This window comes from Thunnus maccoyii, chromosome 7, assembly GCF_910596095.1.
Source record: "Thunnus maccoyii chromosome 7, fThuMac1.1, whole genome shotgun sequence".
NCBI classification, from domain to species: domain Eukaryota; kingdom Metazoa; phylum Chordata; class Actinopteri; order Scombriformes; family Scombridae; genus Thunnus; species Thunnus maccoyii.
Genome location: NC_056539.1, coordinates 21,606,237 through 21,622,800, shown reverse-complemented (window position 1 = coordinate 21,622,800; position 16,564 = coordinate 21,606,237). Strand labels below are relative to the sequence as shown.

Below are 16,564 nucleotides of genomic sequence, written 5' to 3'. Positions count from 1 at the left end.
GCTTTGTAATTTGAGGTTTAGGGTGTTTTTTTTTCTGTGAATGTGATGTGTAGTCTCAGGTCTGATATGTTGACTCTTCCATTTACTCCTCAATCTAAATGGGTCAGATATGAAAAAAGTTAGCTTTGTCAGTTGGTTCATTCAGCTAGCTTACACAACACTTCCACCTGGCAGTTAGGTGTAAATATTAAGTCAAAACTAACCTTTACATAAAAACTAGTTTGTGTGGTGCAACTGGTTTTTAATTTAGTGATGCGTAAATCTCCATTTGGTTTAACACTCACGTTGCAACTAGGCTAAGTTTGAACAAACAGTTCAAGTCCTGATAACATACATTGGATTACCTGTTTCCAAAACATGTGAAGTAAGAAAGTTAAGTTTTTAGATAAAATACAACTTTGAGTTCACTTAAGCCCTGAAGTATTGAGCTCATATTTAAAGTGTTAACATTGCTGCACTGCATTTTCAGGTCGGTGATTTTATTTCCGCTCCACTCCAATTTCATTTGAGCAATTTGTGTCATATATATATATATATATATATATACAGCAGTTTTATATAGCTCACCTACGCCAGCCACTTCCTTGGCAACAATGAAGTCTCTTTTTCTCTTGATCGATCTCTTAACTGCCTCCCTCTTTCTGTCTTTGGCTCAAGCAGTCATCTGTTAACTCGTTTGGCCGTCTCTCCTCCCTCTCCCGCCCTCCCTCTACCGTTCTGTCAGCACCAAAACGGACAGTGAACGATGAGGCTCGGTATCAAATTTGTCACCGTTTGGGGGCTGCCAGCGCACGACAGAGAGAAGGGGAGAGCGAGCCTGGGCATGTCTCAGTCCTCTTAAATACAAGCTCCTCAATTGCTGACCCATCTGTCTGACTTGCTAAGTGAACACACACCTGCAGTCAAACCGAGCCTACTGCCAGCACTCCTGGCATTTTGTGCGCGGATGCACTTCTGCCTTTATTATTTCAAACATTGCAGTCTTAATTAACCTCAACCTTTCTAGCTCTGCATTAGGTTATGGCTATGTAATTTTCTCTTTTAGTCATTTGGAGGTTTGGTATCTCGCTCAAATAGATATGCATATTGATTCTAAGTGGCTGCAACAAGCATCACTAATATATCCCTCGACATAACATCACATTCCCAATAGATGTCAGGGACTTTAGCACATTGTTGATCTAAAACAAAACATAAAACCTAGACACTGATCCTGTATTGATCTAGTCACAAAGTGTCCTCTGGTGGTTATAAAAACACTGTGTTCAGAAGAAACAGGAAAATTCCTTAGTATAAAATAGGAGAAAGCTGTTGCTCTGGTAGTCACACTGAGGTACATACTTCACATGTACATTTTCAGGCAAGTTTGGTGGAAAACAGCAAAGCACTGAGCCCACTGAAGCTCTGAAGATGGAAAAAAAAAAATCCCTCTACATTATTTATGAAAATATTTATGTCTGTCGCACCTTCAAGTTGCTGAACGTTAACAGTTTCCTCTGTTCTGGGTCTGTAGTATTCTCAATGAAAGCCTCTCTCCGTTCGTTTGGTGCTCAGTCACACTTTGCGGCTGTTCCCCCAGGCTTCCAGGGTGATTTTTCTGTCTGGGAGAGGAGCAGAAATCATCCTTCGAGTTCCCAGACTAAATCACATCACTTTTTCATCTTGAAAGTGAATTACATATGACTCACTCTGTCTGTTTTTATGTTTGTTTGCAGACTTGTCTTGTTTTGGTGAGCCCAGACATGCTGTGATTGGACATACTGAATTCTTATTAGACTTGCAACCTACAGTGTGTCCATCATATAACAAACAATATAACATAAAGGGTATTCTTTCAGTTGTGTGGTGGGCTTACTGCGTTATTACACAGATAAGAGTATGATTGCTCTTCTTGCAGTTATCATATAAAAACTCAGGACAGAAAAAAATTATGAATGTTTAATATTTTACCTTTATTATTGACCAGACTGTTGGTTACTCGCTACACAAACCTATAACAGTGAAAAAAACAGTACTAAGTATTTGTCCAGTGAGGCTGAAAGGACAGTTATTCACATTTGGAGCTGCCATCTTGAAGTTTCACAGTAAATAAGTCACACATGCAACAAAGACATTCATTTTTACATTTACAAAGACTTTCATTATTACATTAGAAACCTGTGATTTTTATCCTAATGCTGTCATTGTAGGAAAGGTGAAATGTGTGATCATCAAAAGGACACTGTTTAAGGGCTCATAAAACATGTATTAGGTCAAAGGCTTCCTGTGCTACATTGAACCCAAGTGCATTACAGATCTAACTCTGAGCAATTTTAATTAACAATTTATAAATTAAAATTGTTTAAAGTAGATTTCATTGCATCTTGATGTTGGTGAAAGATTAGGGAAACTCAGTATTATCCTGGACGTATCACCAATGTCCAGTCATACAAAAAAATATCATGTCATGAAATTTGCCTGTTATCATTGTAATTTTGTAATTATACTTCCTGCAATAGCCCATTAAGGAAGTTGCAGCCATATTGTAGTCTTTGTTCAGGACGAGAGTAGACGGGAGACTTCTGACCAAACAGTTAGTGGGTACTGTTTCCTCACAGTTGAAATATCGCTGACATTTACAAAAGAAACTTGGTGCAACATAAAAATAAACCAGACAGATGCAGCAAATACAAAACGCATTCCATTTCTTATTCAGCATATTAGACAGCTGTTGTTTATGGGAGGCCGAAGAAAAATGGTAAAAAAATGAGAGCAATTTAGTCGTTATTTAAACTTGGTCAGCAGTTTTCTACTGCGTGCATCTCAGCGAAAGAACTTTGTTAATCTTTATGGAACAGAAACACACAAGCAAATAAGGCTTCAGATAAGTTTTCTTATCTAACGTCACTGTAGGTTTCAGTGTTTCCTCTTGGATTTTTTCCAGCAACGGTGCTGTTGTGCGCACAAAGAGCCCACAACGCCAGGACCTGTATTTGCGCGCACTGGCAGTGGAATAACTTAAAACTAACTTAGATCTGTTCCATATAGGTTTATCCATGTCCACTGAGTCATGTGCGTGTGATAATTTACAGGAGCTTCTGACACCACAAAGGCTCTGGAGGTCCAGATAAGTGTCATTGTAATAAATAATAATCAAAAATGAAATGTCTCAATGCAGTTGAGGGGTTCTCTCCAAGAAACTTTGATGTTATTTGGCTAAAAACTATGCATTTTTACACAATTTTGGACCAAAAAAAACAACAACCACAAGTTGTAGTTTTTCACAGTACTGTCAGCGTGCTGTGGTTGTGTAAAATATACCAGCAGTGGATGGGAGACTGCAGGCAACACAGTTGAAAATATCGCTTTTCTAAACGTTAATGCTTGTTGAGCAGGTGGTTTAATAAATTACTCTTATTGGCTTCTTACTGGCAAAGGTTTTATTGCACTTACAGTATTGAGTGTAGAAGTTGTCAGTTCTTTCACTTCACCTGCCTCCACCGTGGTCTCTCTGCTCTGCTGTCCACTGTGTGTGTGTGTGTGTGCATGTGCGTGTGTGTGTGTGTGTGTGGAGGACAGAGAGGAGAGGCCATACATGATACCAGTTCCCATTCTCTCCCCACAAGCTCCATTTAGCTGCTTGAAGCAGAGAAAAGTGTGCATGGTTTGTGTTTGTCATGATTATTATGTACAATGTGAAATTTCAGCAGTGGCGTTCATCATTTAGCAGCGGCGCTGTGCTGTTGTGAAAGCATATAAAGGAAATACTGCAGATTTTAACAGCATGAGCAGCTGGATGATATACAGTCCTGCTCTGCAGTATATTCTACATCTAATTGCCTCTCCAATCATTGCTCATTGTTTGGATCATCTTAGTGGTTATTTCTTCCATCATCAGCAACAGTGTGAGTAAGGCGATGTAAAGAATTTTGGATTGTTAAAAATGTTCCAGATGCTGTGAGTCAGGTCAGCCAGGTCAGACTCAAACCTTGTTTGGTTATTAGTACTTGGCATCACCACTGAGTCCACTGATCCATAGTGTGTCCCCAGGCTCTAGGTTTTCATTGGCTCCAACAATTTAGCTTCATTAGGAGCCCAAGTATACTTCAGGGCTCATTGACTGCCTGCCTCAGGGTGAGCTTTTGTTTTCCCAGGTCTTATCCATCTCAAAGTGTGTTTCCCTAATAAAGCTTTTATGACAATAAAGTGTAACTCGCGCCGGCCCTTGAGGATGGGAGCAATCGCTATAACCTCTTAATGGTTTCATAAAAATCAAATGAGCTACTGTATCCTTTTTACAAATGAAAATAACAAATTTTGTCAGGTACAATAAATGTAAGAGCAATATTTATCTCATGTTTGTAGTTTCCCCCCGGCATGTTGCTGTTTTTCTCTAAAGATTTCATGATGGTAACAATCAGCTGCACCCATGTTCACTTGCCCCCCTCTGCCCTCCCACTTCCCACTCCAACACCGTCCGCCACACACTATATTTTAATGTTTCCGTCTGTCAAGTGGTGTCTAGATGAGATGTAGGCTGGATATTGTTTTTGCTGGGGAGGTCGAGCTGCTGTGTTTCCCATAATTGAACATAAGGCTCTCAGTACGGCTCAGGAAATAATAGGGCCAGAACGTAATACAGCAAGCCAGACACAAAAGAAAATATTTTCATCTCCCTCTTCTTCCCCTATCATCGTTTGTTTCATCTGCCTACTTTTTGTTTCCTTCATTTGCAACCTCCTTTCTCTGATGCGGTTCTTTCTCCTGTATCTGACATCACCTCTTCACTTATATACAGCTTTTGGGTTTCATTTAAGAACTCTATCACTTTACTGCTCCCCTCTCCTTTCAGCTGAATCATTAATGGACCTGTAATGCCGTTATGAAGGTTTGTGAAGTCATCTTGAAGTTTGAGTGTTTATAAGATTTGGCTGTCTACAAAGTACATTTACATAAGTCTAACTAACTAAAACTTTCAGGGAGTCTCGCTACGAAATTTGAGCGTACATTTGCTCAGTGCACAACCCCACAGAACTAACTGTTGGCCACTCTACTGTATACTCACAGCCTGTCTGGTGTGTGTGTGTGTGTGTGTGTGTAATGGGTTTCCAGTTGGGTCTCAGAGATGGAGATTAGAGTGATGTAACATCCCAACATTTTCAGCCCAGTAGCTGTCTTTCTATTTGAGTCGTTCTTGTCAGCTTTGCGCTGTAGAAGTGACCTAAATGGTGAGCTGTTAACTAAGAGCTTCACTTAAAAGCAAAAAAAAAACCAACAACAGTCGATACTTTTGGTGAGTATGACTTGTCTTTATGGTTACTGCTGTCGACTGCAGAATCTACTTGATTGTGTTTATCTGATCATAAACACAGTGTTCTTTCTACTCGACTCTGTAGCAACATGTACAACATCAATCAAGACTCATTCTCATTAGTAAATATGGTTGTCAATCCAAAACACTGGTTGCGTGAATGTAGCTGTAGTTAATGTCTCTCCCTCCATTGTGAGGATCTAAGTAGGGCAAAGTCAAGTCATGTCTAGGGTATCATAATTAATGCAATATAATAGACTTATGAAATGATAGCACGTAATAGTAAGGGGAATAAAGACGTGTTCTTAATTATTATTCATTATATATTCATGATAAAACATTAGAAACTTGACATTGTACAAAAACATTACATTTTTGTTCAAGAATCATCTCTCTGTGAAGTGTGATTTCTGCTGTTTGCTACTCTCCCCCCACTGGTCTTTACTGTCCTCTTCCATGCTGTCTTCTGGCATTATTCATCAGTTTGCCACCGTTGTGGCAGAAAGAGGTGGATAAAAGAGGAATCAGTTGGTCGAGACACAGGTGTCGGATGGGGAATCTCTTTATTCACAGCGGCCCTACTAACAACGTAGTCAGAGATATCTTCCAACGTTACAGAACGTGACATGCCTTTTTATACTGAAGGCAGGCTGTGTGTGTGTGTGTGTGTTGGGTGTATGGGTTTCATCCTGTTTACCAGACTCTTTGGCTATTCCAAATTCTAAAGAAGGGGGGGACATTTGTCAATTTCACTTATCTTGAACTTTGGCCAAATGTGATTTGGCGTCTCTGCACTACGTGTGTGTGTGTGTGTGTGTGTGTGTGTGTGTGTGTGTGGTGCACTTCGCCCCTTTCCCAACATTCCAGATGTTTCCTGTTTGTTTGGTGGGGTTACATGTTCGGCATCGGCACAGGTCATGGTGACCTGTCTCTCTTTCTCCTACACCAAAGATTACCTCTTCTTTCCATCACTCACTGCAGAGTTTTCAGTCAAAAATCTGCAAAGTGGAACTAAAAATATCATCTATAACAGCTGCTCCATTCATATGTTGGCTTACACCAGTATTCTACCACTGTGGCAGATTAAGTTCTGAAATACCCCGAATTTTTGTTAGTTTGTTTACAGCGGACAATAGAGTTTGCTTCATGCTCTACCTGCAGTTATCTCTTACCCTGACATACAGTACGCTTTTCTTTTCTGCTTGTTTTCATGCAGTGTACCTGCCGTAAGGACATGGTGAAGATCTCCATGGATGTGTTTGTGCGCTGCCTGCAACCGGATCGCTATGACTTGTGGAAGCAGGGCAAAGACACCACAGTGTTGGACCACCTTAAATCCACTGAGCTCAGCAGCCCTGAACTTGAGTCCTGGAGGCAGCATCGTGTCACCTTCCGAGCCAACCTCCTGCGGAGGTGAGACCACATTATTGTCTTTAATTCAGAGGTTTTTCATACACAGGATACACATGGTACACGGGTAGTAATAAACAAAAATATGTACATCAGTTATTTTAATTCATTTAAAATGTTTTTGTAAAGTTAATTTGTATATATTCACCATTTTGTATACAATAATTCTAAAATTGGCATCTATATGTGTGACATACTCAGCCAAAAGCATAAAATGTGTGTGTGTGTTATGGTGGAGGCTATCTTCCCTTGATCAAACAGATGTGCCAGTGAATGTGCAAAAACAGCATCATGTCAATAAGAGACAGTACCTAGGGAAGTTAATTAGAAGGCTAGTCAGTAATATAATATTTTGGTTCTCTGTGAGGTGATTCAAGCCTGCTAGGCCCGTTTTATCTCGAGAAATGTGGAAGATATTGATGACATTATTATCTCCAAGCTAAGTGCAACTGATACATTTTAGAGAAGTCTTGAGACACCATTGTTTCTAAAATGAATCATACTTGGATCATTACCAAAGCGTCAAGGTCACTATTGAACTCAGCAACAATGGCAGAGTAGTTTTGAATATGGTTAAAAAAAAGCAAGGTGGAGTCTAGAAAATAAGCTCCACATTAGGAGGGGTTATGAGAGGTATATAATATGATGTTTTACGATTTTGCATTCGGTTTTTGATCCCAGGATGAAGGCTTCGGTTTGCTTTGTATTACTCTTTATGCACAGTAAACCTATTCACATTGAACTCTACCAGCTTCAAGTGTATTTTTTGAGTCTTTCTCTTATAAGTTTTGAGTTTGATGCTAAGTTGTGGGTGACCTGAAGATTTATTTGCCCGTCTGAAGATTTCCCACGACAGCATTCTCAAAGGGATATTACTGTATGTGAAGTTTTTGCTCACCCATCTTTCTGCACTACCACAGGGCCATGCAGAAGATGAAGCAGGTCCGTCGTCTAAAGCTGGAAGAGGTGAAGGTGCTGGCAGAGGAGGGCATCCAGCTGGATGCTGCCGAGTACCAGCGTCAGGTTGAAGAGCGTGAGGCCCAGCGGAGGCAGGAGAGGGAGGAGCGTCTAGCCAAAGAGGCTATGATGACCCTGGAGGCCATGGAGCGTGAGGAGCAGGAGGCCGCCGAAGCTGCTGCTAAAGCGGCAGAGACTTCAACTGTGGAGGGTGAGGAGTTAAAAGCAGTAAGAGACTGCAGTCTGTTTAACAAGAGTGTAAGAGTTTTTTCCAAGCATAGGTCAAAGCATAGAGCACGGCACTAGATTAAAACGGACATGATCAAAACCCACACATTCGCCTCCTTTTGAATTAGTACTTCTCCGGATTCATGGAATTTTTGCAGCCGTGACATGAAGTATGGATAAATCATTTAATTTAAAATCATTTTAAGATGGAACCTTCCAAGTTCAAGCTCAGTCCCCACCCAGTCTGTCACCTTTCACCCTCCTCAAGGTTTTTGATGAACCATCAAAACTCTTCTGAATTTTTTTCTTCTCTATTTCTCTTTGGCAGCAAAAGAATCCGAGACCAAACCACAGAACTTGACAGAGGATATTGAGAAAAAGAAGCAGAAAAAGCAGAAAAAGACGTCAAACATTCAGAACCCCGCCACCGGGTTTCAGGAAGCTTTTGAGCAGTTTGCTACATCTGGCCCCAAGAATTCAAAGACCACCATGGCCAGCCATCCGGAGACGGGGAACCCTCTAACCCAAAGAGCGAGTGACATCTCAGCAGACAACAAGCTGGATGTGAGTGCCACCCAAGAGTGATAATTTGTGACTGAACTGCCTAAAGTCCATTATATTTGTCCTTTTGATTTGTGAGTGTGTCTAAACAGGTAGTAAACATTTGTTTTGCTGGTATTTTACTGCACAAGCTCCAAATTTAAATTTTTCTGCCACAGTTGGTGCTAAAAGTTTAATGCACAAATTGAAAGTGAAAACTTGAAGCTTTTTTAATGACTTCTTCCCCCATGTAAGTTTAATGAGATTTTATTTATTTACTTTTTATGATTGCAAGGTTAAAAACACGTAACATTTTTTGAAAAAGACAATGTGAAATAACAACCCTGTGTGTTGTCAGGCATGCTACTCCAAGATGAAGATGCCAACAGAGGTAAAAAAGAGCCGCCGTCACCCCCTCAGCAAGCCACCTACGCGTTCCCCTCTGTCCATCGTTAAGCAAGACCCAACAATTGACAAAGGTATGTGGCTTTGTGTCTGTGACTGCAGATTTATTTAATCTCAAATATATATCATTGTAATAATATCCCCAATTTAAACTCAGTATAGTTTTCCCACTGTTGAAGGGGAGTCACCTTTCTTTTAATCAGTTTCTAACCCACCTACAAAAATATGATAAAATGTCAGTTTAGAACTACAATGTCAGGTGATCATTCCTCCTTGACATGACTACAAATCAAGCGTAACAATTGCCATGAAAACAGTCGCATTTAAAGACAGTCAGCTATCAGCATCTTCATTACCAAAACATTATCTAACAGAAATCCCTATCAGTTGAACTATGGCCCTGACCATTACACATCCACACATCCATCCATCCATCACTTTTTCTTTTTCTCTGTCCCCCTCATTATTCATCCTGCCCGTTGTCCTCTCCGTCATGGTACTTAAAATGAAGAAGACACCATTTTTGTTCTGATTATCGATCTGGAGATAGAAAAACAAACAGGACTAAAGCTCCCTGTGGGGATAATGAAATCAAGACTACGAGGCCTGTTTTCCCTCCCCTCCCTTCTGTCTTTTTCTTTTAATTTCCTGACTGACACTTATTGATCCAGGGATCATGACTTCCAATTACCTGCTTTCAAAGTCACTTCAAGTCGGCAGCAGGGGACCCGACTCAAGGCCTGTCCTTCAGAAGGGTGGATGGGGGACAAGGAGAAAGAGAGGGGGCCAGTGTTGGGAGAGAAGGGAGAGTTAAATGGCAAGCTTGTGAAAAAGACCTTCCTGCTTTCTGTCCAGGTCTAACAAATGGTCTGGATCAGTAGCTTCAGGGGCTTCACTGCTAAATTGATTCTAGAGCCAGAACAGCAAGTTATTGATGCCCTCTGCTATTTGTGTTCATCGGCCAATTATATCAGAAGTGTTGTTGTTATTGTCTGAAACAGAATGTTTTATTTGTTTTCTTGCTGTGGGCCTACTTATCAAAAAGATTCCTGCGCCTTTGCAAAATGCTTTATATGCATTTTGGAGAGAAATAAAATCATTATCAATAAGGAATCTTTCAGTATCTGTCACTTACTTCGGAAGGTGAATGTCCTCTTCTGCAGCAGCGCCTCTATAATATATTTTATTTTTTACCCACAGAGCTGTCCTCCTCCATGCCATTGGACAGTGACATGAAGAAGCAGGAGCACCTGTGGCAAAATCGCTCACCCAACTTCTTGGCAGAGAAGGCCTTCAATGCTGCCGTAGCAGCGCTCCAACCACACTGTGCTATCTGTTCACTCTTCTGTCCGTACACAAAGGTACAGCCAGACACTGCAGGAGAAGCACATACTGTATGAAGTAGTAACGGTATTAGTTGTAGCAGCTCAGCAAAATCAGTGGTTATAGGAGTGCAGAAGGTTAGTAGTATTAGTAATGTTGGTCACTTAGTATTCTGAGCAGCGGGAGTTCAGGTGTAACTAGTAATTGCAACTGCATAGCAAAAAAATAGTGTAGTTAATTTAAACTGTGTCAAAAATGCAAAGAGAGGAAGGATTTTAAACCATTTCTCTATGTGACTGCCAGTGACATGAATTGTACCATAACAGTATTTGGCGGTTGAGCATGAAAGTCTTCTAGAAAGCGGAAACAGTATTTTGATGAAAATGTATCATCTCAAGATCTACTAATTAGCTTTTACATAGCTCAGTTACTATTAAATGACGTACTTGTTATCACAATTCCATATACTTCTTATATACAAATTCAAATTTACCAAGGGAATATTGTGAGATGCAACATCTGGAGTTTTCTTAAAGATTGTACTAATTCTGAGTTATGGCTCAAATCATGGCATTATTTATTTATTTTAACTAGTTAGAAATCAACATAAATTTAATCCAATCTATCATCTTTTTTCCACGGTGACCTTTTTCAGCCACACAAAGACGTCTTCATCACGAATGACACCCAGCGCGCCTCTCTTCCTCGTCATGGCAGTCTAACTCGTCCTCTGGTCCCAGAGATGTGCTTCAGCGTTGGGGCAGGAAATACTGAGCCTCCGCCCACCAACTGTCACATCGGAGAGGATGGAACCAGTCTTCTGCTACGCTGTTCCTCTTGCCACATGCAGGTTCATGCCAGTAAGTAAGGTCCATATTTACCTTGATATCTAAATATAAGATGTTCCACCTTTTTGTTTGTTTGTTTGTTTTTTTAAGATGAGCAGTAAAAAAATAAATCCTGGTACAGCACATCACAGGGATAAAGTAGCAATGGCAGTTGTTGAGTAGCAGGTGTGCAAAGTGTTTGTATTCTGATAATGAAAAGTCAACACTCTGCAGCTGCAGGAAGCTTTCCAGCAAAGAGAATTAGATAACAGCTTTTACTGTAAAGCTGCCCCAGGAAGTGTGAGTGCAGCCACTGAGAGCAGCTTAGCTTAGATTACCTATTGGTAGTTGGTTGTCATTTATTTATATATTTATGTTATTTATTTATATTTTTAAAGGAAGGCTTCACCAATTTTCAAGTTGATTCCCATCTAGCTGCAAAAGTCTACCAGGTGACGGGAAAAGTGTCACCCGGCAGACTTTGTAGATCTGCCTTACACTAAAAACTACGTTTCCTCCTGTTCTGTAGTGATGCCTTCAAGGCACTGTGTTGTGCTAGCAGTAGGGAAAAGCAGACACTAAAATATCATACTACTAAATACTTTAAAATATCAATATGTTTGGAAGAAAACTAGTTGTAGTAGAAAAGTAGGCCATATATCTTGCTGTGGAATCAGACACAACAGAGTGTGAAGGAGGAAGTGACCACTGGAGCGATGTTACAGCCACAGCCTAACACACAAACTTCACAGTGCTGAGTTTCTCCGTGATTCCGCCGACAACGAACCAGAGAAAAGCTGAATCTAACACAAAAAACAACTAACTTTACAATATAATGTCGGAACAGAGATACGGCGCTACTATTACAACTTATGAGTCCGCTGTGGAATCAGACAAAACAGAGTATAGAAGAAAAAGTGACCACTGGAGTGATGGTACGGCTGACAGAGAGGCGCTGTAGCCGGAGTGGCTTAGCAGCATCGTCTGGTGAGGATCATCAGAAAGAATGGAGACAGACTGAAAAACTCAGTGCTTCACAGTGCTTAGGTCAACTTGACTTTGTTTCTCACAGAATATTATATCAGACTTTTAACCTGGTCCTGGTTCCTCGTCGTCCTAAACCATAAAGAAGAAACAGTGTTGCAGTTTTTCACCCCTTCATCCACGATTGTTTCCCAAACCAAGCTGAAATAGAGACTGCAGACACAGAGATTCTTTGACCGTCCACCAGCACCAGCTGCTCTGACAGCAACTCTGGTCTGGTGTGCAGCTCTCAGTCAGATTGCAATGATCCGCATAACGAACTCCAGCACGTCGTTTGTTTTATGATCCTTGCACACCAGTACAATATATCCAAACTGATGAGGAAAAATTTTTTTTAAATGATTATAAGCCTCAGTAAAGAGATAAAACACTCAATAACTATGTCTCTAACTGGCCGCTCTGCTGGGAAACCAACCTGCCTTCCATAAACACACCATCAGTAGTGGATCGGACGGGATCGCGCACAGTGCATTCTGGTTGTTGTAGGATTCCCCCCTTGAGAGCGAAAGGGGAATTTACAGTCTTTTTCTCAGTTTTCTCTACTCCAAGGGCACCAATTTCAAAGATAATTGCTCATTTCTACTACATAGGTGACCTAGGTTTAAGAAATAATCATATTTACAGCGGTGAAATTTCCCTTTGATTCATTAGGCAGATCATTTTTACAAACATGAACAAAATCTCCAGCAAACCTGCAATAAAATTAAAGATATTACAGTGTAGTTAACAGCAATCACACACAAAGATGGGCATCCTTATGTGATGTGAAATATTTGTATATCTGAGCAAAAAAGCTCAAACTTGTGTGGATTTCAAATATTTTCTGTCATTGAGAACACACACACAGTAATGTGCAGACCAGTGTGAGCTTCAATGCACGTCCATTAACAGTCTGAAGTACAACATGCTTTATTCACCCCATCCCACTAATCATTTTCGGCTATCAGACACCACCCTGAAGGCAACATACTCAAAAACAATTGGTGAAGTGAAAGAAATATGTAATGCTGGTGGTTAGTATTGAAATGGTTTATTTAAAAAACAAACAAAACAGGAACATGTTTTTTTTTTTGCTTCCTGTTTAGTGTTGTAGAAAAGTTGCATTTGATTCTGTTCAGCAGTTGGAGACTAGTAGCTGTGGGCTTACTGCTGTTTGATTTATAACACCCAAAATCTTCCACTACTATTCTCTTTTCACAACTTTTTTTTTAAACCCTGGACTCCTGAGACCACTGTTGGGAAAATAGGAAGCACAGAAGATGAGATTCCAATACAGCAGTGCAACAAACTGTCTGCTCAATTCCCCTGTTGCCTCACTCAGCGAGGCTTGCCAATTTAACTCTTCTTGACTTGGGTTAAACTAGCTGAGATGCTTCTCAAGAAACACACGGGCCTCTCTGAAGGCAGCACACCATACACTTCCCCAGCTCTTGTTTACCCTGCTTTCTGCACTTCAGTATTTTTCACAAAGAAAGTAGACTTTTAAGGGCATATGGCCTCTGTCAAAGCAAAGCATGAAAGGACAAGCAGCTTGTTAACATTGTGTGAGCGAGTTAGCTCTGGGGATCTCTATGTGCTTGGTTATACTTCTCATTGCCGAATGGTATGATCAGTTGTCTAGACTAAACCAAAAAGTGTGTGTGTGTATTTTAAAAAACATTTATTTATTAGCAAGGGAGTGTGTGTATTTCAAAAAAAGAGTAGCATGTGTAATAAATTGAGTCATTTTTATAATAAGAGTGGTGTTTGCTTTTTACAAGCGTCTGTATGTGTGGATGTTTTGTGTCAGGCATCACATATAGCCAGATAAATTACACACACACACACACACACGCAAACACACTAACCCTCCTGGGCTCTTATTATCCCTCAAGCTGGAGTACCTTCAAAAAGGCCAGTTCATTAGGCATCCAGGGATGAGCTGGGCTCAGCTGGGGAAGCAGCACTTCTATTGATAAGAGGTCATGAAGCAGAAACAACTCCTGTCAGAAACACCAGCTCTGCGCTCCATCCCTGTGATCCTCATTGTTTCGGAAGTGGACGTCCAACTAAAAATCATTCAGACCTGTCAAGGTGTTATGTAAACGCACAGGCCTTTCAGTTTAGAAGCTTAAATTGTCGACAATGAAGTGTGAAGAAACTGGTTAAAAAGCAGGTTTTGGTGTCAAGTGCTTTACAGAAGAAACCAAAAATGAGACAAAATCATAACGATTAGAAAAATGGGGAAAGTGTTTAGTAAATTGCCACAGAGGCTATCCTTACTGAATACCAGCATCCTCATCTGGAACTAGAAGTGTCCTGTAAAGGTGATATATATGGGATGGAGCTGTGAGGTCATTAAACTCTCCTCTCTTACAGGTTGTTATGGTGTAAAGCCAGACTCTGTCGGTGAGTCATGGACATGCTCCAGGTGTGCAGCAGGTGCCTGGACAGTGGTGAGTAGCAGCACTACTAAATGCTAAAAAAAAAAAAAAAATGTTGTGGTGTGTGTGTGTGGATGGTGGGAATTTCCCCCCATCTGGTCTATATATCCCTGCCTTTACTGATTTATTTTATCCCCGGTGGGGACAAAAATTTATCCCCCTCGTAGTGATTTATGCTGCCATATAATTTGGAGTACATATATACAGTCTCTTTTTTTTTTTTTTTAGATATTTTATATGTGCTGTAAAATCTGTAGATCATGTCCAGCAGCTATTACGATACCAAACCAACTTAATGTCTTGAAAAAAAAAACTGGATTAGCTCATGTATGGGAACTCAGAGGATCTGGGACATTGTGTTTTGCTTCTCACTGACTGCTTAAACTTCATTTTCATTTGCTTTTTGTCTTCCAGGAGTGTTGTCTCTGTAACTTGAGGGGTGGAGCCTTGAAAACTACCACAGACAACCGGTACGTGGCACATTCTTGGGTTTTGTCATGTATTTTTTCGCTAACAATATCACAAATGCCAAAACCTGGGGAGTATTAAAATGTCCTGCCATAATAAAACAAAACAAAACAAACAACAACAGTATGTTTAAATTGACAACATTAAGCTACTTAAGCTTATTATCGCTTATGCAGGAATGGAAATAAACCACATTATAGGTTTCCTTTCAAAATATAAGTCACTGACACATTTTCTGCCAAGTACTGTCTAGTTTTGGAGACACTGTAGTCCTGTAAATATTGACTTATTTAGTTTCCATCATGGATTGATGCAATTTTGAAAGAAAAATTTGGTTGACAATTATTGATTGTAATAATAATTATTATTATCTATTAGTTCTACATTTGTTGATCTACAAAAGCTTAAAGATTTCGTGGTGTTGCTCTCTGTAACCAGGTGGGTCCATGTCATCTGTGCCATCGCTGTGGCTGAAGCTCGCTTTGTCAACGCCATCGAGAGGGAGCCGGTGGATGTCAGTGCTGTTCCAGAAACACGCAAGAATCTGGTAAGTTTAGGCACACACAGCAAGAAAAGCTTCATACATCACTTTCATGGTATAATGTGATGTCAAACAGGCAGATTAAAAAAAAAACAAAAAAATCTTAACTTACTTAATAATGGCTTTTCTCTTTGAAGAAAATTACCATCTTCTCTGTACTCATTGCTCACTGCAGTTGTTATGAATTTCACTCTTCATCCTTGATCTCCTTTTCTTACTCTACAGTCTTTTCCTACATTAAACCAAATTACTGTCTTTCTTGCTCACTGCGCCTGTATCCATCACTCTCTCCGTTACCCTCCCTCCTTCCCTGGTGGATGGATAGATCGTGTTTTTGCGAGCTGTGGAGGACATGGGGTAAAACAGATGTGCTGAGGGGGAATGGCTGAATAATCAGCTGTCATTTCTCACTGCGCCAAATGAACTGCATCGATCCCGTGGGCAGGAGGCAATTTCCCCATTGCTGCCGCGTCTTTGAACACAACTCCCTCCCTCCATTTTCTCTCTCCATCTCTCCTTCCCTAGATCTGCCCCCCCACCATTCACCCAATCCCACTTCAAGGCAGCAGCACTGCTTGCCGGCGCATTATCACAAATCTACAAATAATGTCACCTCTCTCCCTCCCCTTCTCTCTGAATAATCTATCAAAGACAAGCTGGGTGACATTTGCATCCGAGTGCTGTCAAAGCAGGTTTCCTCCATCTCTTCTTAAAAGGCCATGAGAAGAAGCTCTGTGGTCTAATGATTCGGATGACTGGGCTAATCAAATGTGAACATGCACCCTTGGAAACAGTTTATATTGCACTGTGTTCAGCAATCTGCGTTTCCCCCCCCATCTTTGAACATTTGGAGAGATTTCACAATAGCTGCTTTGTGCCTTTATGATTTCAGAATTTCTCAGGCACAGTTATGCTGTGCAAATCCTGAAAAGATGTACCATTCCCGGAAGTAGTGTTGAATTTTGCGCTTAGGGTTACTCCGATTTCTGTTCTTGTTGGAAAACAGCCTCAAGCTAGGCAAGGCAAGCTGCTTTAGTAAATCATCATACAATCTGTAAAATCTGTTGTTTTCTACCTTCCATTGCAAGTCCAATCAATGTGCAGAGCC

General features: G+C 40.6%; 1 protein-coding gene across 1 annotated transcript in view; it reads left to right on the top strand.

Annotated features, from left to right (window-relative positions):
* kdm4b (lysine (K)-specific demethylase 4B) overlaps positions 1–16,564 on the top strand; it is a 56,898-nt gene that overhangs the window by 29,111 nt on the left and 11,223 nt on the right. The window contains exons 9-17 of the mRNA XM_042416155.1: positions 6,507–6,703; positions 7,621–7,868; positions 8,214–8,449; positions 8,784–8,904; positions 10,031–10,191; positions 10,809–11,013; positions 14,383–14,459; positions 14,862–14,917; positions 15,354–15,462. Coding sequence (XP_042272089.1) covers positions 6,507–6,703; positions 7,621–7,868; positions 8,214–8,449; positions 8,784–8,904; positions 10,031–10,191; positions 10,809–11,013; positions 14,383–14,459; positions 14,862–14,917; positions 15,354–15,462 — 1,410 coding nt within the window. The remainder of the gene's footprint in view (positions 1–6,506; positions 6,704–7,620; positions 7,869–8,213; positions 8,450–8,783; positions 8,905–10,030; positions 10,192–10,808; positions 11,014–14,382; positions 14,460–14,861; positions 14,918–15,353; positions 15,463–16,564) is intronic.